The 23,564-nt window shown below is 45.7% G+C and overlaps 1 protein-coding gene across 3 annotated transcripts in view; it reads left to right on the top strand.

The window, feature by feature from the left end:
* The window catches only part of LOC120995749 (interferon-induced very large GTPase 1-like), an 86,406-nt gene that overhangs the window by 31,528 nt on the left and 31,314 nt on the right, over positions 1–23,564 (top strand). For all 3 annotated transcript variants that reach the window (XM_040425148.1, XM_040425149.1, XM_040425147.1), the window contains exons 2-4: positions 5,920–8,145; positions 8,188–8,906; positions 9,870–10,132. In XM_040425148.1, coding sequence (XP_040281082.1) covers positions 5,995–8,145; positions 8,188–8,906; positions 9,870–10,132 — 3,133 coding nt within the window. In that variant the 5' untranslated portion in view covers positions 5,920–5,994. The remainder of the gene's footprint in view (positions 1–5,919; positions 8,146–8,187; positions 8,907–9,869; positions 10,133–23,564) is intronic.

Here is a 23,564-nt window from a genome sequence, read left to right as displayed (position 1 = left end):
AAAAGCTGTCTTCCACTCATCCCCTTCCCTGATACGAATCAGATTGTAGGCCCCCCTAAGATCAAGTTTGGAGAACCACTTAGCACCCGCAATCTGATTAAAAAGGTCAGGAATGAGAGGAAGAGGGTATGGGTCACGGATGGTTATCTGGTTTAACTCACGGAAATCTAAGCAAGGACGCAGGCCCCCATCTTTCTTTTTAACAAAGAAAAACCCTGCAGCCACGGGTGAAGAAGAGGGTCTGATGTGTCCCTTAGCCAGACTCTCGGAGATATAATCTTTCATGGCTTGTCTCTCGGGACCCGAAAGATTATACAACCTGGACTTGGGTAATTTTGCCCCGGGAATCAGGTTAACCGGGCAATCATAAGGACGATGAGGTGGTAGTTTCTGACAACCCTTTTCAGAAAAAACGTCCTCAAAGTCCGAAATAAATGTAGGTAGGGAAGCTATGGAGGCGATTAAGCAATTGTTATTTAAGCAATTCTCTGCAATGCTCACTCCACTCCAATATCTCCCTGGCCTGCCAATCCACCACTGGATTGTGCGCTACCAACCAGGGAAGACCCAATACCACCGGAGATGGAAGGCCCTCCAGAACGTAACATGAAAGACACTCATTATGGTGGTCCCCTACCCGAAGGTGTAAATTACGAACAATGTGGGTGAGGTTTCTCTGAGACAGAGGAGCAGAATCTATAGCGAATACGGGAATAGGTCTCTGCAGCGTACAGAGAGACAAACCCATAGTGCGGGCAAAATGGGCATCAATCAAGTTTACCCCTGCTCCACTGTCTAGAAAAACAGAAATAGACTCCGTCTTAACACCAAAAACAATGACCGCTGGTAACACAAATTGAGATGTTCGTATGGAGGAAACGTATACCCCCCGGCTGACATCCTTCGCACAGCCCGGGGTTAGTAGTTTTCCGACGGTCTTTTGTTTTAGAGAAAGGAGGGACAGACATTAACGAAATGACCCCTCCCCCCACAGAAAAAACAAGCCCCCCCCCTACGGCGAACCTCGGGAGGGCGGACCTGACGGGAAGTTCCGCCTAGCTGCATAGGCTCATCTAAGTCAGTACAGGCTGACTGTTGCTTGGGAGAGGTAACCAATTGCTCCGGAATTTTCGATCTCTCCCTAAGACGTCTATCTATTCTGATAGAGAGGGACATAACAGCATCAAGGAAAAGGGGGGTCTCATACAGCGCCAGTGCATCCTTAACCCTTTCAGATAACCCAGAGCAGAACTGACTCCTGAGAGCCGGGTCGTTCCACTGAGTATCCGTAGCCCACCTACGGAACTCTGAGCAATATTCCTCTGCTGACCGATCTCCCTGTAGGAGTCTCCGTAACTTCGACTCAGCCAGGGCGACTCGGTCAGGGTCATCATATATGAGACCCAAAGCCCCAAAAAATCCCTCCACTGACCGAAGAGCCTGAGAACCAGGGGGTAACGAGAACGCCCAGGATTGCGGATCCCCCTGAAGCAGGGAAATGACAATCCCTACCCGCTGTTCTTCATGACCTGAGGAGTAAGGGCGCAACTTAAAATATAATTTGCAGGCCTCACGGAACGTCGCAAATTTGTCCCTTCCCCCAGAAAATCTGTCGGGAAGAGCAACCTTGGGTTCAGTGACAACCTGGTTACCCATAGCAACCGCTGGGGGTGCGGTCTGCTGCATTTGCTGCTGTTGTTGGAGAACAGACGCCTTCAATCCTGCCACCTCCAAAGACAGGCTTTGAAGCTGTTCTGCCAAGGCATCAATAGGATCCATATTGGATTCTAAGTAGAGAGAGAAAAAAAAAAAAAAAAAACAACAAACAAAAAATTATATAAATTTTTTTTATTTATTTTTTTCTCAAAAAGTAAGGGCCAGTTATAATATCACGGTCGGCGTGGCTATCACATACGTGACACAGAGGGAGGGAACGAGGAAGGCCCTACCCAAGTGAGAGGGAAGATGGTGACCCCTGACTCACCTGGCGGCTGGCACCTGGCTGCCCTGACGTCCCTAGACGGGTTCCTCACCCGTACGCCGATCACGTGCCTAAAGCCCTGGCTTTCCCTGAGTTGAGCCCTAGGTAGTGAACAGGGCGATGGGAACACTAGTCCGCACCACTGACTCTAAGGGAAAACACCAAGGGGAGGACAGACAACACAGACTCAACATATATTCCCAGGTGGGTGACAACAGGAGACAACAATAAGCCCAACAGGGATCCGGAGGGTAGCACTCAGGAACGACAACCAGGATTAACCACTCCAGTGGGTCAGTATAGATGTCCAGGCAGGAAGCTCTATAACTGGCAACAGTGAGGGGAGAATATAAGGAGGTAGGGAGTGGCAGACAAGAAACAGCTGAGGAGGAGAAGCTACGGATCCCTGAGAGAGACAAAAAGGATAGCAAGGCAAACACAGAAAACAATCACTGAGAAACAACGTGATCTTTAGATATAGAGCGCGCAGCCACCCGCTGCGACTTCCTGACCCCGGGTATAATGGAGTCAGACGTGGCTCTTGATACCCTCGTGACATAAGTTTGATGTGTCAAATGACCCTCTTCCTATTGAAAAAACAAAAGTTGGATTCAAAATGGCCGACTTCAAAATAGCCGCCATGGTCACCACCCATCTTGAAAAGTTTCCCCCCTCACATATACTAATGTGCCACAAACAGGAAGTTAATATCACCAACCATTCCCATTTTATTAAGGTGTATCCATATAAATGGCCCACCCTGTAGAAAGTGCATACTGGTCAAGTTACATCTCTGGCTGGAAGGAAAGGGTTAGGTCAAGAATTCGGTATGGCGGGCGGGGGTATTGTCTCAGGCAGCACAAAGGCTTTTTGCTTCTCTGTCCCCTGGCCACAAAGCACTGAGGGAAGGGGGGCCCAAGCTGAACTCTTGCACAAGGGCCCCGGAGCCTTAAGCTACGCTCCTGCATTCAAAACAGATATTTTTAATTAGGAGACTGCACAAGGGTTAATACTTACTTGGTCTCAGTTTTGTTTTTGAGATGTGTTCACATGAGGCAGTGCTGCTTGGTTGCTGTTGTGCTGTGCCTACTGGGTCTCACCACTTGCAGATGCTGTGTTTCAGCAGTGGTTGCTCTCCTTGACGTCTTCAACATAGTTGGCAGCCATTATTTCTGCTCAGCGTGAATCGGCTTTGATCAGTGAACAACACTGAGGCCCACTGGTTCCTCTTCCAGCATAGATGATCCCTGGTCCATGCAAGATGATGACGCCTTTGCCTAGTGATGTGGTCAGATAGCACACAGACCACGCTGAGGTAAACAGTTTTGAATGGTCTGACGTAACACTTGGGTGCCTCTCACCTCACTTAAATGTGCCTGGAGTTGGGTGGCATTTTTCATCCAGTTCCGCAGGGCATTCTTCACAATGAAGCTGTCATCAGTGTGGGGTGTGGCCAAAGGACGTCCACTTCTGTGTTTTTCTGTGACTCTTCCAGTCTCTCTGTGTCTATAAGCTCAGTAGCCACTTCCTTCTGAGAACATCCAGCTTGAAGCCTCGCAATGACGAGGTACTGTTGATCAATTGTTAGGTGTTGTCTTGGTCTCATGATGTGAAAATGTGAACAGCATGATGAGGAGGACTGTTTAAATACCATCAAATTGAACCAGGAAATTTATTGAGCACTTCATGGATCAATGGACCTGTTGTGAATTTTGCCGTTAAGTTCCTTGTTACAGAACAGCAAGTTGTGCAAAAAGTACTGAAACATTGAACAGTGGGACATGTGCATTCAAAAATTTAGAGAAGATCACATTAAGTTCACCTGTAAAGGTTAGAGTGTATTTTAGGTTCATCCTGAAATTTCACCCACAAGCCAAATATCCCTAACTTTTTTTGTTTGTAGTGTATATTGGGGGCAGATTTACTAATAAAAATGGGCCAATATTTTGGTGCAATTTGCACTCTAAAAAACTGGTGTACATGCTTTGACTCACATTTACTAACCATCTTAACACACTTTTCTAAACATTTTATGCCTCATCTGATAAGGGGGCGTGGCTTCAATAGAAAGAGGGCATTAGAGATGAGCAAATTTTTGGTTATGAAATTCGTTTGCGATTCGTTTACTGGTAAAAGGTGAATTGCGTTATGGATTCCATTACCATGGACCATAACGCAATTCTATGACGGAATGCATAATGGAATGCCTTTAGAGGCATTCCGTTATTCATTCCGTCATAATAGAAGTCTATGGGCTGCATAATGGATCCGTCCCGTTTCCGTTATGCAGGAGAAGACTCCCCTGCATAACGGAAATGGGACAGATCCGTTATGCAGCCCATAGACTTCTATTATTACGGAATGAATAACGGAATGCCTCTAAAGGCATTCCGTTATGCATTCCGTCATAGAATTGCGTTATGGTCCATGGTAATGGAATCCATAACACAATTCACCTTTTACCAGTAAACAAAGCATGAACAAATTTCAAAATATTTTGTTGCATTTTTGGAATAAAACTATGCCAATTTATGTGGTAGTAGACAGTTTTTGGGCAAAACAGACAAAATTCTAGCATAAATTTGGTGCAGGATTTTTGACACTCCAAATTTACGAAGGTCCATGCACCAGAATAGTAAATTTGTCTAACATTAATTTGTATACTTAGACAGTGTAAAGTATAACACTATTTGTAAATCTATTAACTATGTTGTATTGTTTACAGGTAGGGTAGGGAGTTCCTAACCATAGACAAACAGCAAGGAGGTATAGGAACAACCGTACAGTCTTTATATAGAGATTTAAGCCTCATTCACACATCAGTGTTTTGGTCAGTGCTTTCCATCAGTGATTGTGAGACAAAATCAGGAGTGGTGCCTACACATACACAGGCTATATGGGAAATATCTGTACCTGTTCTGTGTTTAGAGCCACACCTAATTTTGGGTCACAATCACTGATGGAAATCACTGACCAAACACTGATCTGTGAATGAGGTGTTATAGATTGCCTTCATGGTGTGGATTTTGTTGCAGAAATTTCCTCAACTGAAAAACAGTTAAATTGACCTGAATGGGGCTTGCAGAAATCCATGTGCTTGCTGCCACATTCAAATCATTTTCACATGCTGTCGTTGCAGAATGGCACATGACTCTTGTGCAGCTTCTGCTCTGCTTGAAGCTCCTGAACATGAAAGCAACTTTCACAGAACAATCTGATGAGCCTGCTATCTTGTAACCAGTGGAGCAGCAGGCAGAAGTCCCTCATGCCCTCTCCGCTGCAAAGACCATGGAGGACTTTTGCATTTAAAGGGGTTGTCCGGGTTTAGAGCTGAACCCGGACATACCCATAATTTCACCAAGGCAGCCCCCCTGACAAGAGCATTTCATGCTCCGATGGATCGTGCAGGGCAAGGGCTCTTTTATTTACAATAACACACTGCCGGGCGGAGGCTTCGGTCCAGCAGTGTGTTCAGTGACGTCACCATCTCTGATGGACGGGCTGTAGCATTGCCCTAGCCGTTTTACAGGGTAGCGCAGTGCTAAAGCCTGTCCATCAGTGCCGGTGACGTCACCGGGCTCACTGGCAGCCCTATGGAGAGCCTGGTTCGTCACCGGAACTCCAAGAAAATGCCTTTAGCGCAGGGCAAAGGAGAGCATCGGAGCATAAACTGCTCCGATGCTCTTGTCAGGGGGGCTGCCTGGGTGAATATGGGGATATGTCCGGGTTCAGCTCTGAGGATTTCAGGTCATTAATAAAAAGAATTGAACAAAAGGCAAATACATCACATCACTCTGAGGAAGCCAAACTGTGCAAAGTTTTTAATTACATTTTACAAAAATGTTTCATATCCCTAAACACACATAGGTTAACAATATATATTTTAAAATTATTTTCTATTGACTTACATTTCATATGGACATTTTTTTCTTCTACAGTTTACAACATATTGAAGAGCAATTAATGCTACTCGTGATCTATGTCGAATTACATTTATTTACAACAACAACAAAATGGTGGATAGCAAAGTAAAAGTGGCTGTGAGGCTGCGGCCAATGAATCAGAGAGAAATTGATTCACAGGCAGAATGTGTGGTATACATGGAAGGAAGACAAACAGTGTTGAAATCCACATGCACAGCACAAAAAGAGTTTCTCTTTGATTACTGTTTTTGGTCTGTAAGAGATGAAGACCCTGCCAAGTATACAAGCCAGGAGGATATTTTTAAGGTGCTTGGGAAAGACATTGTTGACAGTTCTTTTGAAGGATTCAACTCCTGCATTTTTGCTTATGGTCAAACAGGATCAGGAAAAACATTTTCTATGATGGGGACAGATGACAAACCTGGTCTAGTGCCAAGAATATGTTCTGCCTTATTTAGCAGAGAAATAAATAATTTAAAAAGCCTTCAAGTTGAAGCTGCATACTTAGAAATATACAACGAAAAAGTACGAGATCTTTTATATCCCACAGGTGACTTTAAGGCACTAAGAGTTCGAGAACACAGATCTTTTGGCCCTTATGTGGAAGGTTTGTCTCATCATGCTGTCAGTAATACTGAAGACATAAAATCACTGATACTAGAAGGGAACAAATGCCGGAAAATTGCCAGTACAAAAATGAATGAACACAGCAGTCGGTCACATGCAATATTTACTCTTACAGTCACACAGACTCTTCATAATGAACATGGTGTTCTGAAAGAGCTTCTCAGCAAGGTTAGTTTGGTGGATTTGGCAGGAAGTGAAAGACCTTCCATCTCTGGAGTTACTGGGGATCAACTGAAAGAAAGCACTAACATTAATAAGTCGCTCACATTTCTTGGTCTGGTTATAAATTCATTGGCTGAACAATCTGAAGGTAAAAGGAAGAGTAGTTTTATCAATTACAGAGATTCAGTACTCACCTGGTTGTTAAAGAACAATCTTGGAGGAAACAGTAAGACTGTAATGTTGGCAACAATAAGCCCAGCATCTGTTAACTATCAGGAGACACTCTCTACTTTGAAATATGCTGACCGTGCCAAATGTATAGTGAACAAAGCAATGGTAAATGAAGATATCAAATCTAAGGCTATAATAGAGCTGAAAGAAGAAGTGAAAGTAATGAGAGAACAACTTCAACAGGTTGAAGCAAAATACAAACAGGAACTAGAGGCAAAGTTAAAGGAATCAGAAAAGCTTCTAAGAGATTTAAAAGTCTCTTGGGAAGAAAAGCTCAAAAAGACGGAAATGTCGGCCATGGAACGACAAAAACAGCTCCAGCGACTTGGAATCACCGTAGAACATACTGGCATTAAAGTTGACGAAGATAAATGTTACCTCATAAACTTATCTATTAGTATGAATAATCAGAATGAACTCCTTCTGTATCATTTAGGCGATAAAACAAAAATTGGTGCTGGTGAGTCTCAAGACATCCAGGTCACTGCACCTGGCATTGAGTTGGAGCATTGTATTATTGACATATCACAAGATGGAGAAATATTTCTCAACCCCAACAAACATGCTGAGACCTTTGTAAATGGTATAAAAGTTCATGCAGTTGTAAATTTGAGTCATGAAGATAAAATAAAGCTTGGAAACAAAACTTCTTTCATGCTGCATAAGCCAAACTCTAAATATAACACTTTTCAGGATGGTGCTGATGCTGTTCACAATGTTATTTCAAATGAAACTGAAGAAGTAAATACACAAGAAAAGGAATCCACCCCTGAAGAAAGTGACATAAGTATCGGCTCACACAATATCCAACATTCTCATGGAGAAAACACAGACTCTGTATACATGTGTACATTTTCTAATGACTCTAGAACCATGGTTTCTTCTGGTCGAAACATCGACATTCCTCAAGATAGGATTGTATCTCCAAAAATCATAAACACTAAATATTTAGAACAGGATTCTAGTGAAAGCAAAATTACAACTACAGAGACACTAGTATCTACAAAGAGACACAGGGAGGATGACAGAAACATTAAATTAAAGTTAATTAGTAAAAACAAAAAATCAGATGAAAACAATGCTGTTGATGATTATGATAGAATGGAGATCTCCATCACATCTCGAACTGAAACTGAACAGGATCTGAGTAACAATAAACATATATCACAGGAAGATAGTGATAAAACTGATATCCCCACAAATCCGACATTTCATGCTGAAATGGTACAAAATGTAAGTAGCGAGAACCAGATTTTTAAAGAAGCTAATGACGAAATGGAAATCTCCATCACGTCAACATCTCAGACTGAAACTGAACAGGATCTAAGTAACAAAAAACAGATATCAAAGAAAGATAATGATGATAAAACGAATATTCCCAAGAATCCAACATTTCAGGCTAAAATGGAACAGAATGTATGTAGTGAGAACCAGATTTCTAAAGACGTTAGTGACAAAATGGAAATCTCCGTCACTTCAATATCTCAGACTGAAACTGATAAAACTGATATCCCCACAAATCCAACATTTCAAGCTGAAATGGAACAAAATTTAAGTTGTGAAAACCAGATTTCTAAAGAAGCTAATGACGAAATGGAAATCTCCATCCCTTCAACATCTCAGACTGAAACTGAACAGGATCTAAATAACAAAAAACAGATATCAAAGGAAGATGATGATAAAACTAATACCCCCATGAATTTAACATTTCAGGCTGAAATAGAAGAAAATGTAAGTTGTGAAAATCAGATTACTAAAGAAGTTAATGACGGAATGGAAATCTCCATCACTTCAACATCTCAGACTGAAATTGAACACAATTTAAGCAGCAAGAACCAGATATCTGAGGAATATAATAATAATGAAACTGATGTGTGCATCGCCTCAACATCTCCATCAGTTGAACTTTCGATTCAATACAACCTTATTACTAAGTCTCAAAACAAGCCAGAAAAATATGATACAAGTGAAAGGCATGAAAGGTAATCTTAAAATCTCACCTCTTATCAATATACTCCTTTACTCCATATTACATTATATATACAGTATATGCAGTCTCCTTACTCCTTACTTATGTCATGTTTAAATGATTGCCTAACCTTGACTTAACACTATTTTTAAACTATTTAGGGCCTGTTTCACACTGTTTGTAGTTCTAGCGGTCGGTTCTGGTAGAGTAGTACAGCCTGCTGGAACCCTCTGGATCTGGCATTGTTACCAGAATGCCCGCCGTCCCCGTTGACTATAATGGGGTCTGGTAGAGACCCGGCCACTAGACCTTCAGCATGCACAGGGGAAACTGCTATAAAATGCCAGATACAAGTATTTCAGTGGCCAGAAGTGTTCTTCCTTATGTACACACACTCTGTATTTTTGTTTAGTGTAAAGTTTGTTGAAAGGTTAGGTATGTTTTAAAGATTCTGGGGGGAATTTATTAAGTCCTGCACTCCAGAATTCTGTGTTCAAAAAGTTGCAATGTAAGGCTTTTGCGGCTTCTTGCATTTAGTGTGGTTAGCTATGTTAATGAGCGTCACTCGAGATTTATAACTGAGACTTTTTTTTTTAAATATTGCAAAGAAGTCCAAAAGTCACTGCAGTGGGGGGCAGAGTGTAGAAACCTGGATGGAGTAGCATTTCTAGACAAAACTGACTTCAAATATTACCCTCATGATAAATTCCACCAATTGTTTTTCTGATACAGAGCTCCAGATCTCTTACATAGATGAGGGTCCTAGAGGGGTCTTACGGAATACAACATTGTCACAATGGGAATGGTATCTTTTGGTGTTTCCCCCTTCTGTTTGTTATTGACATGTTCTTTTTAGGGTTAGGGCTACTTCTCTAACTGGAAAAGTGCAGTTCACCATGGCATTATGCATCTCAGCCTAAACAGTAGGGCAGTAAATGAAAATATCCATTAATATGTTTTTCAACTTCATTTCAAGAGCTTCAGCCATGGCAGCAATTTCAGAGCATACAACTAATTACATTCGAAGAGCAAGGAAAGAGATCACAGCAGCTCTACAGAAGGATTTTAATGAATTTCTGGATGAATTTGATTCAAAAAACCTGATCACTCAGGAAGAATATTTTACAGTTGAAAATATGAGTAACATGAAAGAAAAAGCAAGAGCCTTAGTGAATATAATTCTTCAGAAAGATGAGTCAACTTGTAGTTTATTCCTCCAATGCATGCAACTAAACCAGGGTAAGAGCAGAAAAATCCTTAATGCATTCTCTCGTTCTCTCCATTCCTTTCTTCAAGCTTCAGAGGTGTCCCAAATAGCTCTCTACTGCATCTTCACCAATCAGATATCCTTGTCTTATCTGTTTTGGTGCCCCTTATTAGTTTGTGTCCCCTTTAGTTTCACTCTTTGCTGCAGTTTGTCAATTGGTGCTCAGAAAAGAAGTGTATGTGAATATACAGTATTTGTGGCTGTGTAGGTTTTTGTGTCTGTTTGTATATGTATATACAAGGTCAACAGGATATATAGTATCCTGTTGACCTTACAAACAGGCATTGTGCTGTTATTGATGATGTACTGTATTAGCATGTTACCATTACTTCCTAGTTATTACAGATTATCTAGGACTTATTTTCAATAGAGCAAAGCCCCATGACCAGAAGTTCAGATAATATACCGGTAAGTGACAGAGGTGGCCATGCTGCCCTGGGATCCTTGGATAGTGCAGTTGTGTCAGCTATACAGTAGTGCCATACAGCACTATCTCTAATCATTGTGGCACAAAAGGTTAGCCATAGAAGTTTTTATACAGAGGTGACATCCATGTTAATTTCCCTGAACCCCCATAACATTGCTAGCTTGATTACAGAATGGTACATAAATACATATTGTGGTGATGTCTATATAATAGTGCTATTTATAAGTGACACATAGTATTGCTGACAATGTAATGTCAGACGTTTATGTCTGTATGCAAAACAATCATAATCAGGAAGGTGTCAATTTTATTCTGACCAGGGTAAAATCTACATGTAATCTGTATTTATTCCTTTTATTTTATCTATCTTCAGCTCTCTGAAAACAAGCAGATAGGGTTTACTGGGACATTTATATTGATAGTCTATTCTGTATTCTTAGGATAGGTCACCAATATCAGATTGGTGGGGGTCTAAGTCTTTATAACCCGGATGTTTTTTGCTTTGGCACTGGAACAACACAGCTCCATCCATGGCGTAGTGGCCAGAAATGGTTACTGCTGTGTGTCACGATCTTGCCCAATTCCCCAGGTCGCAGTACCTGATCAGACTGGGATCAGGTACCAGCGGTCAATCGGGACAAGTACTGACACTACACACACTATCGAATTTGATCACCCTGCTTCCTACCATCTACCAGATTGCACAGGAGATCAAATTGTTGCCAGTTCCTTCTAACAACTACTAAACTTTTGAGATTCGCATTTTAAAGCAAACCGGTAGCTGAAAATTAGGAACTCTAACTGCCTTAAAAAATATTGCCCGTGCTAGGTTAATTAATTGGTTTTAATAAAAATTGAAAGATGTAAAAACACAGAAGCATACAAATATACACAGAACAGTTTTTCTAATAAAAAGTATGAAATAAAACTGACACCTACTTTACTCACACAGAGACTTGCAGCTATCAGGTCCTGAGGCAAGATAGAAAGACACAGATCCTCATTCAATCAGATTGGCCTCAAAATGGGGAACCCGGTACAATCTGCTTTGTCCAATTTATAAGAATTGGTCCAGGCAGTCTGTAAACCCAACTTTAGGGCGTGACATATGGGTTGGCTGTGACTTTAATGACCGGTCAGTCACGCTGAAATCTGGTCTAAAATGGATTTCTGCCATAATTCTACCCAGGAGAATGCCCCCCCCCGATAATTGTGGGCTCATTTTTCAGCTCTCAGTATTGGGGTCACAGGGGTACTATCATGTTACACTTGCATGGTTTGCCCTTTTATTATGTGTGTCCCTTCTCTCTTCCCCTAGCTTCTGCTCTCTCTCGTCTCCTCCCCTCTTCTTCATTCTGGCTTCACCCCTCATCTCAGCATGTTTTTTTTTTTTATCATTCAAAACGTTTATTGTTTTGCAGAAAAAGTATTGACAAGGTTACAAAGTAGATACAAGATCCTTACTGGTGAGTGTAGAATACATAAGGCAACAATAGTTTTTCAATACAATTGGGAGCCTATCCCAATAACAGTAATAACCGCAAAAGAGGAATAGTACCAAAAAGAGAAAAAAATAAAATATATATATAAAAATTCAACAATTACAAGGGACGAAAAAACAATACACGGACAAGAGAGAGAGAGAAACGACAAGGGAGAAAGGAGGGGAGGAAAGGCGGGAACCCTATACGAACACTTGCTACAGACACGCTTCCCGGAATTCGTCAGAACAGCTCCCAGGGGCTCCATACTTTAGTAAAACGAGCAACATCTGGAGGGGCAACACAGATCAGGTCCTCCATTCTTTGGTGGAGAGCAATTTCCTCAAACCACTCCTTGAGTACAGGGGGGGAAGATGACTTCCAATGACGAGGGATGACCGTTCTAGCGGCTTGAAGCATATATTTCAGGAGGGAGGCTTTGTAGGCTGGGATAGTCAAGTCAAATATGGACAGTAAGAGGGATTCAGGCGTATTGGGAATAGGGATCCCTGTCACGCTCCGCGTGATTTTATGCACTGAGTCCCAAAAATGTCGCAGGAGGGGGCATTGCCACCAGACACGAAGCATGGTGCCTTCTTCCGACAAACATCTCCAACAGTTATTGGAAACAGTCGGGAACCATTTATGTAGGAGAGCAGGGACTCTGTACCATCTAGACAGGACCTTATAATTTGTTTCCTGCGCCTTTGTGGGAATCAGCGCCTTGTGAGTCAGGAGGAAGGCTCTCCTCCACTGAGAAGGGGTGAGCTGCACATCCAAGTCACGTTCCCAGGCTGAGCAGAAAGGGGGGAGTTGGGTAGAGTGTTGGAGGGTGAGCAGGTTGTAGATGGTGGAAATATCCCTGAACACTGCCGAAGGGGCCAGACACATTTGTTCAAATGACGTTAGGGATCTAGACAGAGCGTGGGTTTTGCGCATGGACGAGTAAAAGTGTTGGAGCTGGAGATATTGAAAAGTGTGACCGGGGCGAGTAGTGGAGGGCTCTATCAGCTGATTAAGAGGTTTCAACGAGGACCCATGTAGGACATGACAGAATCGGAGAGGGCGCAAGCTCGTGCCTGTCAGGAAGGGACGGGCGGAGCTGCCAGGTGGAAAATTAGGATGATCTGTAATTGGGGTTAAAGGGCCCTTGACGTCAATAAGAGAAAGGCTGCTGTGTATGGAGGCAAGTGTTGCAAGGGTATGGGTAGTCGTGAAGGAGGGGCTAGGGGCAGAGACACTAGATGACCCAATAACCCAAGGGAGAACCAAGAGCGAGGTAGGGGAAGAACCCCGCGCCATATGCACCCATTGCTTTGCTGAATCCACTCTTAGCAAGTCCAGAAGTCTGGCGTACGCCGTTGAGTAATAGTATAATCTACAATCCGGCAGGCCTACTCCCCCTGACTCCTTGGGCTGAGTCAGAATATCATACTTCGTCCGCGGCTTGCCCGGGGCCCACACGAACCGCGTAAAGCAGCATCTCAACTGTATCCAGAAGGGTGCCGGTATTCGGATAGGGATGGTGTCACAACCAGACAGTTGAGAAGCTCTGACAGGAGCTTTCCAGATCCTCCTCCTTGAGTTTCTTTGTTTTGGTTAAGTTCCTCATCTCGTTAGTCTATCTCAGCTGTCATGCAGTTGGACTGATTGCTGCCCTTTAAGTTCCTCCCCAGAATGCAGTAGTGTGCGGCTTATACAACTTCCTGGAGTGTGTGTGCATGCTGTTCCTAGTTCTCAGTCCACAGTCCCCAGTCGTCTGCAAGATAAGTTCTGTTTATGTATTTATGATTTTCTGTTTTCTGGATCCAGGTGACCCTGACTCCCTCCGTGTCTGTGTAGGGAGCCGGTGGTCGTGTCCCCTCACTATTGTAGGGTCATCAGGTGTAAGATAGTCGAGGTACGTGGATATGCGCCCATCCACCTTTGGGGTGGTCGCATAGGCTGAGCAATAAGGGAGAGCGGCAGGTCTCTTGCAGGGGTCTCCCTTTTGTTCCTTAGTTGTGGATCCAGTGAGTCATTGTTCATATTGTATTGTCTTGTTTCCTGTACACCATCCGTGACATTATAAGCCGCCAAAACCGTCTCAAGCATGGATCCGGTTTCACTTTTGGCTGAGCGCTTCCAGGGTCTTTCATTGGAGGTAGCTGATCTCCGTAAGACTTTTTCTCAGTTTCAAGTGACCGGTTCAGCTTGCGTTCATGGAGTTTGTTCTGAGCCTAAGATCTCGCTCCCGGATACGTTCTCTGGGGGTAGTGAGTATTTTGTGCGTTTTAGAGAGGCTTGCAAACTCCATTTTCGCCTTCTTCCCGATTCCTCTGGTGATGAAGAACGGAGGGTGGGGATCATTATATCGCTGCTCAGGGGTAACGCTCAATCCTGGGCCTTTTCGCTGCCGGAGGGGGCACGGCCCCTCCGTTCAGTGGATGAATTCTTTTTAGCCCTGGGTCAGATATATGATGATCCGGATCGTATTGCTCTGGCTGAGTCTAGACTACGTCTGTTATGCCAGGGTAAACAATCCGCAGAGATATACTGCTCAGAATTTCGGAGATGGGCAGCTGATACTGGTTGGAATGATGCTGCACTCCGAAGTCAATTTTGCCATGGTCTTTCAGAGAGATTGAAAGATGCATTTGCCTTTCATGAGAGACCTACCTCCTTGGATTCTGCTATGTCTCAGGCCGTTCGTATTGACAGGCGTCTTAGAGAGAGAGGAGAGATCTCTCCTTCCTGTCATACTCAGTCCCGGGACAGTGCAGCGGTCTCTTTCTGTGCGCAGGGGTCTCAGTCGCTGTCAGTCCCTTCTGAGCAGGAGCCCATGCAGCTGGGGTTGATTGCCTCTGACAATAGAAGATTCAGCCCGCATGGGAGAGTTTGTTTTTGTTGTGGAGGTATAAATCATTTGGCAAATGTTTGTCCCTCTAAGAGATTCAGGCAGTTTTCTGGGAGTAATAAAGAAACAAAAAGGAAAAAATCTTTTAAAAATGTTCCGTCTGTTACTATTGGCAGGGTTGAGGCGGAAATTGAAGGTTTTCCGTTTGCTTGTAGTTCCCGTTTTGTCCTGCCTGCTAGGGTGGCGCTAGAGAGCAAAAGCATTTTTTGAGAGATTTTTGTGGATAGTGGAGCAGCTGTCAATCTCATTGATAATCAATTTGCAATAACTCATGGTTTCCAGGTATGCACTTTGGGAAAGGATATTCCTGTTGTTGCTATTGATTCCGCTCCACTTTCTCAGAAATCATTAAAGGGCATAGTTCACAATATCCGTTTAATTGTGAGTGATGCTCATGTTGAGGATGTGTCATGTTTCGTCCTTAGCGGTTTGCCTACTCCTCTAGTGTTGGGGCTACCCTGGCTCACTAAACATAACCCCACCATTGATTGGCAAGCGAGGCAAATAAATGGTTGGAGTGACTTTTGCAGAGAGAATTGCCTCATGACATCTGTTTCTGAGGTTTCTACTAAGACTGTACCACCATTCCTCTCTGAATTTTCGGATGTCTTCTCTGAGAGTGGAGTTCAGGATTTGCCCCCGCACAGGGAGTACGATTGCCCTATTAATCTCATCCCAGGCGCCAAGCTGCCTAAATCTCGTTTATACAATCTTTCCCAACCTGAGAGGGTCGCTATGCGTGCTTACATCTCTGAGAGTCTGAGAAAAGGACACATACGACCCTCGAAGTCACCTGTTGCCGCTGGTTTTTTCTTTGTTAAGAAAAAAGATGGTTCTTTAAGACCTTGTCTGGATTTCAGGGAGCTGAACAGTATCACTATTCGTGACCCTTATCCGCTTCCTCTGATCCCGGACCTGTTTAACCAGGTTGTTGGGGCTAAAGTCTTTTCCAAATTAGACCTAAGAGGGGCATACAACCTGGTCAGGGTCAGAGAAGGAGACGAATGGAAGACGGCTTTCAATACCCCTGAGGGTCATTTTGAGAATTTGGTTATGCCTTTTGGTTTGATGAATGCCCCAGCCGTTTTTCAGCATTTCGTGAACAGCATTTTTTATCATTTAATGGGAAAATTTGTATTAGTGTATTTGGATGACATTTTGATTTTTTCTCCTGATTTCAAGACTCATAAGGAACATTTACGTCAGGTCTTGCTCATTCTGCGGGAGAATAAATTATACGCGAAACTGGAAAAATGTGTGTTTGCGGTTCCAGAAATTCAATTTCTGGGGTTTCTTCTCTCCGCTTCTGGTTTTCGCATGGACCCCGAGAAGGTCCGCGCTGTGCTTGAGTGGGAGCTTCCTGAGAATCAGAAGGCGCTGATGTGTTTTTTGGGCTTTGCCAATTATTACAGAAAATTTATTTTGAATTATTCCTCTGTTGTTAAACCACTCACTGATATGACCAGAAAGGGGGTAGATTTTTCTTCCTGGTCGGTAGAGGCGCGTAAGGCCTTTTCTAATATCAAGGAGAGTTTTGCTTCCGCTCTAATCCTGGTACAACCTGATATTTCGTTACCCTTCATAGTTGAGGTTGATGCTTCTGAGGTAGGGGTGGGTGCGGTCTTGTCTCAGGGTTCCTCTCCTGCCAAATGGCAACCGTGTGCCTTTTTCTCAAAGAAACTCTCCTCCGCAGAGAGAAATTATGATGTGGGAGATAGGGAATTGTTGGCCATCAAGTTGGCTTTTGAAGAATGGCGCCATTGGCTAGAGGGAGCCAGACACCCTATTACTGTGTTTACTGACCATAAAAATCTGGCCTACTTGGAGTAAGCCAAGCGTCTGAACCCGAGACAGGCCAGATGGTCTTTGTTCTTTTCAAGGTTTAATTTTGTTGTCACGTTCCGACCTGGGGTTAAGAATGTGAAGGCAGATGCCCTGTCACGTTGTTTTCCGGGAGGTGGGAATTTTGAAGACCCGGGTCCCATTTTGGCTGAAGGTGTGGTGGTCTCTGCTCTTTTTCCTGAATTGGAGGCAGAGGTGCAGGCAGCCCAGTCAGAGGCTCCTGATCTTTGTCCTCCTGGGAGGTTGTTTGTGCCTCTCGCTTTGAGACACAAGATTTTTAAGGAACACCACGATACGGTCCTTGCTGGGCACCTGGGGGCAAGAGCCACACTGGATCTCATCGCTCGGAGATTCTGGTGGCCTGCGCTTCGTAAGTCGGTTGAGGGTTTTGTGGCAGCTTGCGAGACTTGCGCTCGTGCCAAAGTCCCTCATTCACGGCCATCAGGTCCTCTCCTTCCCTTACCCATTCCTTCCCGTCCTTGGACACATCTGTCCATGGACTTCATAACGGACTTGCCTCGTTCCTCGGGGAAGACTGTGATTCTGGTGGTGGTGGACCGTTTTAGCAAAATGGTGCATTTCATCCCTTTTCCTGGTTTGCCCAATGCTAAGACGCTGGCGCAGGCATTTATTGACCACATTGTCAAATTGCATGGTATTCCTTCAGACATAGTCTCTGATAGGGGCACGCAGTTTGTTTCCAGATTCTGGAAGGCTTTCTGTTCTCGCTTGGGGGTTCGGTTGTCATTCTCTTCTGCTTTCCACCCGCAGTCGAATGGCCAGACAGAGCGCGTCAATCAGAATCTGGAGACATATCTGCGCTGTTTTGTGGCGGAGAATCAGGAGGATTGGTGTTCTTTTTTGTCCCTTGCTGAGTTTGCTTTAAATAACCGTCGTCAGGAGTCCTCTGATAAGTCACCATTTTTTGGTGCATATGGGTTTCATCCGCAGTTTGGGACTTTCTCGGGAGAGGGGTCTTCTGGTTTACCTGATGAGGACAGATTCTCCTCGTCTTTGTCATCTATTTGGCAAAAGATTCAGGATAATTTAAAGAGCATGAGTGAGAGATATAAGCGTGTGGCAGATAAGAGACGTGTGCCTGGTCCGGACCTGAATGTTGGTGATCTGGTGTGGTTGTCTACCAAGAATATCAAATTGAAGGTTCCCCCCTGGAAGTTGGGTCCTAGGTTTATTGGGCCTTACAAGATCCTGTCTGTCATCAATCCTGTTGCCTACCGTCTTGATCTTCCTCAGACTTGGAAGATCCATAATGTTTTTCATAAGTCCTTATTGAAACCTTATGTTCAACCTATTGTACCCTCGCCTTTGCCTCCTCCTCCGATTATGGTTGATGGAAATCTTGAATTTCAGGTCTCTAGGATTGTGGATTCTCGTCTTGTCCGCGGTTCCCTCCAGTACCTCGTTCATTAGGAGGGTTATGGTCCTGAGGAGAGGATGTGGGTCCCAGTGACGGACATTAAGGCCACTCGTCTCATCAGGGCTTTCCATAGGTCCCATCCTGAGAAGGTGGGCCCTGAGTGTCCGGAGTCCACTCGTAGAGGGAGGGGTACTGTCACAACCAGACAGTTGAGAAGCTCTGACAGGAGCTTTCCAGATCATCCTCCTTGAGTTTCTTTGTTTTGGTTAAGTTCCTCATCTCGTTAGTCTATCTCAGCTGTCATGCAGTTGGACTGATTGCTGCCCTTTAAGTTCCTCCCCAGAATGCAGTAGTGTGCGGCTTATACAACTTCCTGGAGTGTGTGTGCATGCTGTTCCTAGTTCTCAGTCCACAGTCCCTAGTCGTCTGCAAGATAAGGTCTGTTTATGTATTTATGATTTTCTGTTTTCTGGATCCAGGTGACCCTGACTCCCTCCGTGTCTGTGTAGGGAGCCGGTGGTCGTGTCCCCTCACTATTGTAGGGTCATCAGGTGTAAGATAGTCGAGGTACGTGGATATGCGCCCATCCACCTTTGGGGTGGTCGCATAGGCTGAGCAATAAGGGAGAGCGGCAGGTCTCTTGCAGGGGTCTCCCTTTTGTTCCTTAGTTGTGGATCCAGTGAGTCATTGTTCATATTGTATTGTCTTGTTTCCTGTACACCATCCGTGACAGATGGTCTGCAGGAGGTAGAGTAATTTAGGCAGCAAGTTCATTTTCAATATATTGACCCTGCCAAACCAAGAGAAATCTCGGCGATGCCAGGATTCCAGGTCCGCCTGGAACCGCCGAAGAAGCGGAGAAAAGTTTATCTGAAAGAGCTGAGAGAGGTCCGCCGATAATTTTATGCCCAAATATTTTATACCGGTAGATGGCCAAGCGAAAGAGAACGAGGATTTAAGGGAGGAGACTAGGTCCTGAGGTAAGGAGACATTAAGGGCTTCGGACTTGGACGCGTTAATTTTAAAGTTCGACCATTCACCGAATGTAGCAAGTTCGCGGAGCAAGGACGGGAGTGAAATACGCGGATTGGTTATGTATAACAAAAGGTCATCCGCAAAGGCCGCGCATTTATGCTCTACGTCACCTATCCGTACCCCAGTAATATCCGGATTGGCACGGATAGAGGCAAGGAGATGCTCCATAACCAATACATAAAGGAGGGGGGATAGCGGACAGCCTTGACGCGTGCCATTGCGGATGAGTAAGGAAGGGGAACACATGCCGTTAATTTTAACACGAGCAGAGGGTTGCTGGTAAAGGCTAAGAATTTTCCCCAAGAAGGCCTGGCCTATCCCTACTCCTACCAGGGCAGTTCGAATCGCCTGCCATGAAACCCGATCGAAGGCTTTCTCCGCATCTAAGGATAACAGCATAAGGGGGGTATTGGTCGATTTCGCATAATGAATAATATCTAACGTCCTGAGAGTGTTATCACGTGCTTCCCTCCCAGGAGTGAAGCCCACCTGGTCAAGGTGTATCAAGGAAGGCAGGAACGCATTTAACCTATTGGCCAGCAATTTGGCAAACATCTTGAGGTCCACATTCAGTAACGAAATAGGGCGGTAGCTAGCACAAAGATGTGGGTCCTTATCGGATTTGGGGATGACTGCAATGTGTGCCATGGTAGATTGAGATGGAAAAGGGCAGCCAGAGGAGACAGCATTGAAGACCCGCACCAGGAAGGGAGCAAGCGGAGTCGAAAGGGACTTGTAAAAATTAGCGGTGAACCCATCAGGACCAGGGCTCTTACCCCCCGGGAGGGATTTAATCACGTCCCGCAGCTCCAGTTCCGTGAACGGGGTCTCCAAGCTGGCGCTCTGTTCGGGAGTTAACGTTGAGCTACCAGGAGGCAGGATAGGCTCTTCAGCTTGGGGGTTAGGGAGATTATATAAGCGGGAGTAAAATGAGTGGAAGGAGGAGGCAATCTCCTCAGTGGTATGTACCATACGACCAGATGGAGTCTTGACAGCAGGGACGTGGGAAGCAGCAATATGGTCTCTAAGAGCCCTCGCAAGCATGTGCCCGCACTTATTACCATATTCATAAAATTTACTACGACAGGTTTGGATCATCCGTTTATAGGACGTTTCCAAAAGATGTCGTGCATCCATGCGTGCATTCTGAAGATCAGAAAGGACAGAGTGAGAGAGAGAGCGCTTGTGAAGAAGTTCCAGGGATGCAACCTTCTGCAGAGCAGTCTTCAAAGCAAAAGCTCTTTCTTTTTTAAGGCGGGCGCCATGCTTATTGAGGACTCCCCGGAGAACACAGTTCATGGCCTCCCATTGCATGGGGAGGGGAGTTGGGTCTATGGCATGGTCAGAGAGGAAATTGGTTACAGTGGTGTGGAGAACCGCAGCACACACTACGTCTAGAAGAAGGGACTCATTTAACCGCCAGGTCCATTCAGTCCTTGCTAAGGAAGGGAGCAGAATACCGGTGCATGGTCGGACCAGAGAATGTTACCAATAGATGTGGAAACGAGCCAAGAGAGGGCGGAGTGCTGAACCAGAACGTAATCTATTCTACTGTATGAGGAATGGGGGGCGGAAAAGAAAGTGTAGTCCCTATCCGCGGGGTGGTGGATGCGCCACGGGTCACATAGTTGTACCTGGAGGAAAGCTTTTTTCACCCTTTTAATAGCAGCATAAGAAAGGGAGGCCCTGCCTGAAGAATTATCAAGCGTGGGGTCGAGGGTGAGATTAAGGTCACCGCAGAGCACTAGCGTTCCACGAATCAGGGGCAAAACCCTATCCATTAAATCTGCAATAAAAGGGACCTGATGGCAATTAGGAGCATAGACATTGAGGATAGTGAATTCCCGTCCACCAATAGTAAGTGTCAGGATCAAGTATCGCGCCCCAGGGTCAGCAACACATCCCAGAACCCGGTGAGCCAGAGATTTGTGGATCGCTATGGCGACACCTTTAGATTTGCTCTCAGCATTATTCGCAAGGTGCCAGGATGTGTAGTGCCTGTGGCAGATAGCAGGGGCTTTACCTTCCTTGGAAACATACTATCTGTGCCCTCTGACGGTGAAAGTGATGGAGGACCTGGGATCGCTTCTCAGGAGTGTTGAGGCCTTTAGCGTTAAATGACGCAATCTTGAGCGGAGTCATATCTGTAGCAAAACAAGGGGGAAAAAAAACACAAGGAACAAAGGGAAATACAGACGAACAAGGGAAGAGAAAGAAAGCGAGGAGTAGTAGAAAATAAAAAAAATATATAAAAAAAGACAATAGACACAATCTAACCGGATCAAATAGATCCAAAGAGACAGTCGCTAGGGATCAACTGACCCCCAGAGGGTGTCTCAAACTATACCGGGGATGTGACAACCAGAAAAAAGCGAGCCAGCTGCAAACCCTGGCTTGCAACAAGAATAATAATAACCAAGTCTGCCACCAGGAGGGCATGTGAGGGCTAATTGCGCAATGGCGCCTCACAAGTAATAGAACCGTTGATTTCTAAGTCACACCATCCATCTCAGGAGCCCACATCCACAGGGAACGTAGATCCACCATCATGGGTTGGGGAGCGACGCTGTCCCCGTGTAGGAGGGGCCGACTGGGCCGTCCACGGTGACCCGGTACGACCAGAGTGTGGCGGGCGGACACGGCTCCGTTGTGGAGGTACAGGTTGGAGGATAGAAGGCCAAGGTCCCAGAGAAACCTCCGGGAGGTCCAGGAGGCGAAGAAGCTCTGGAAGGTCTGCGTAGTATCACAGCACGTCCTTTGGGTCCCGCGTGGAGAGCAAAGGGATAGCCCCACCTGTAAGGGATACTACGCTCCCTGAGAAGATCCAATAGGGGTCGCAGGGCAGCTCTCTGGGCTAAAGTATAGCGAGAAAGGTCCTGTAAAAGTTGAAGAGCAGAGCCATCAAATGATAAGGGCGAAGACCGTCGGGCCCTGTTCAGGATTTGTTCCTTGATTATATAGAAATGGATCCGGCAGATGACATCCCTCGGATTAGAACCATCCGGGTTGGGGGGTCTAAGGGCCATGTGCGCTCTATCAATTTCAATGTGGGAGCCCGGCGGGCGACCTAGGATTTTGTTAAACAGTCCAGTTATGGTGCAGAGAAGTTCAGGGCCCAACACCGACTTCGGAAGGCCCCGGATCCGAATATTGTTGCGACGATTGCGATTCTCAATATCGTCCAGGTGTTGATGTAAAGCATTAAGCTGGGCCTCGTGAGACTGGACCGTGTCCTGCAGGGCTGAGACAGCAGCCGTGAACGATGCTTGGTCTTGAACTACAGAGTCAATCCTGGAGTCAATCACAGCCATCTCAGAGCGGACTTGAGAGAATTCACGTTTGCACTCCTGCAGTATGTTAGTAGCAAAATCAGATAAATCCATTTTAGTGGGCAGAGAGCAAATAAGAGTGCGCAAGTCCGCCATCGTGGGTGGCCTGGTGTCGTCATCAAACAGGACAACTGAGGGAGTCCCTGCGATGGGAGAAGCAGATGTTCGGACCGGTTTCACAGGGGACACCCCAGATGGGGTCTGGTGGGGTCCACCCCAGGAAGAACCTGAGGACCAGCGCGGTGAGGCCGCCAACGAAGGCCCAGGTGAGAGAGAGGGAGGATGGGAATAGTCCTGCACAATAGCAGCTCCCCCAGGTTGGGGGGCCCCCCCTAGGGAACGCCGTGTGTCCGCAGGGCTGAGTGCGGGGTCCCCATGGATGGAGGGATCATCTATATTAGCCAACGGCCTATCAGGCCAGAAAGGAAGGGCATGAGGCTGCAGGGCTGAAGTATGGGCGACAGTGGGGTCCCCAGTCCCTGAACCTGTAGCTGAAGAGCTCTGCGGGGTGCCTCCATAACTAACCTGCAGGCCAGCCACCGCTGGGGAGATCACTGCTGGAGCGGTACATGTCGGCCGGGCCTGAGCATTAGCAGACGCCAGAGGAGAAGAGAGCAGCGGTGAGCGCTGTTCTGAGGCAGCCGGAGGGATCTTGTCCCAGACTTGCGGATCCATCGCCGCTGCTGGGGTGGAGGATCGGGGAGGCAGAGAGGACGATCTGTGCCGGATAGTCGGCACTTCAGCACAGCCAGAGGCATCAGCAGGGATCGGAGGCGGGCGCGTGTGTCCAGCACCGGCGCCATCTTGGGGAGCCGCATGGGGACCCGACGAACCGGAGCCTGGGGAAGACAGCTGCCGGGCGAAAAGCCGGGGTAAGTGGCCTTGTGAGGGCGTCAGGGGAGCTGGTGTTCGGGCTCTACCCTTCCTTGTCGTTTTGCCCATCGTGGATGGCAGGATGAAGCTGGATAGTGCCAGGGCCGCAGAGGAGCTCAGGGAGAGCACGTCCTCACTCTTCC

The sequence above is a fragment of the Bufo bufo genome, chromosome 3 (genome assembly GCF_905171765.1).
Source record: "Bufo bufo chromosome 3, aBufBuf1.1, whole genome shotgun sequence".
Lineage (NCBI taxonomy): Eukaryota > Metazoa > Chordata > Amphibia > Anura > Bufonidae > Bufo > Bufo bufo.
Note: the sequence above shows the minus strand (reverse complement) of the source record. Positions and strands in the feature narration are given on the sequence as shown.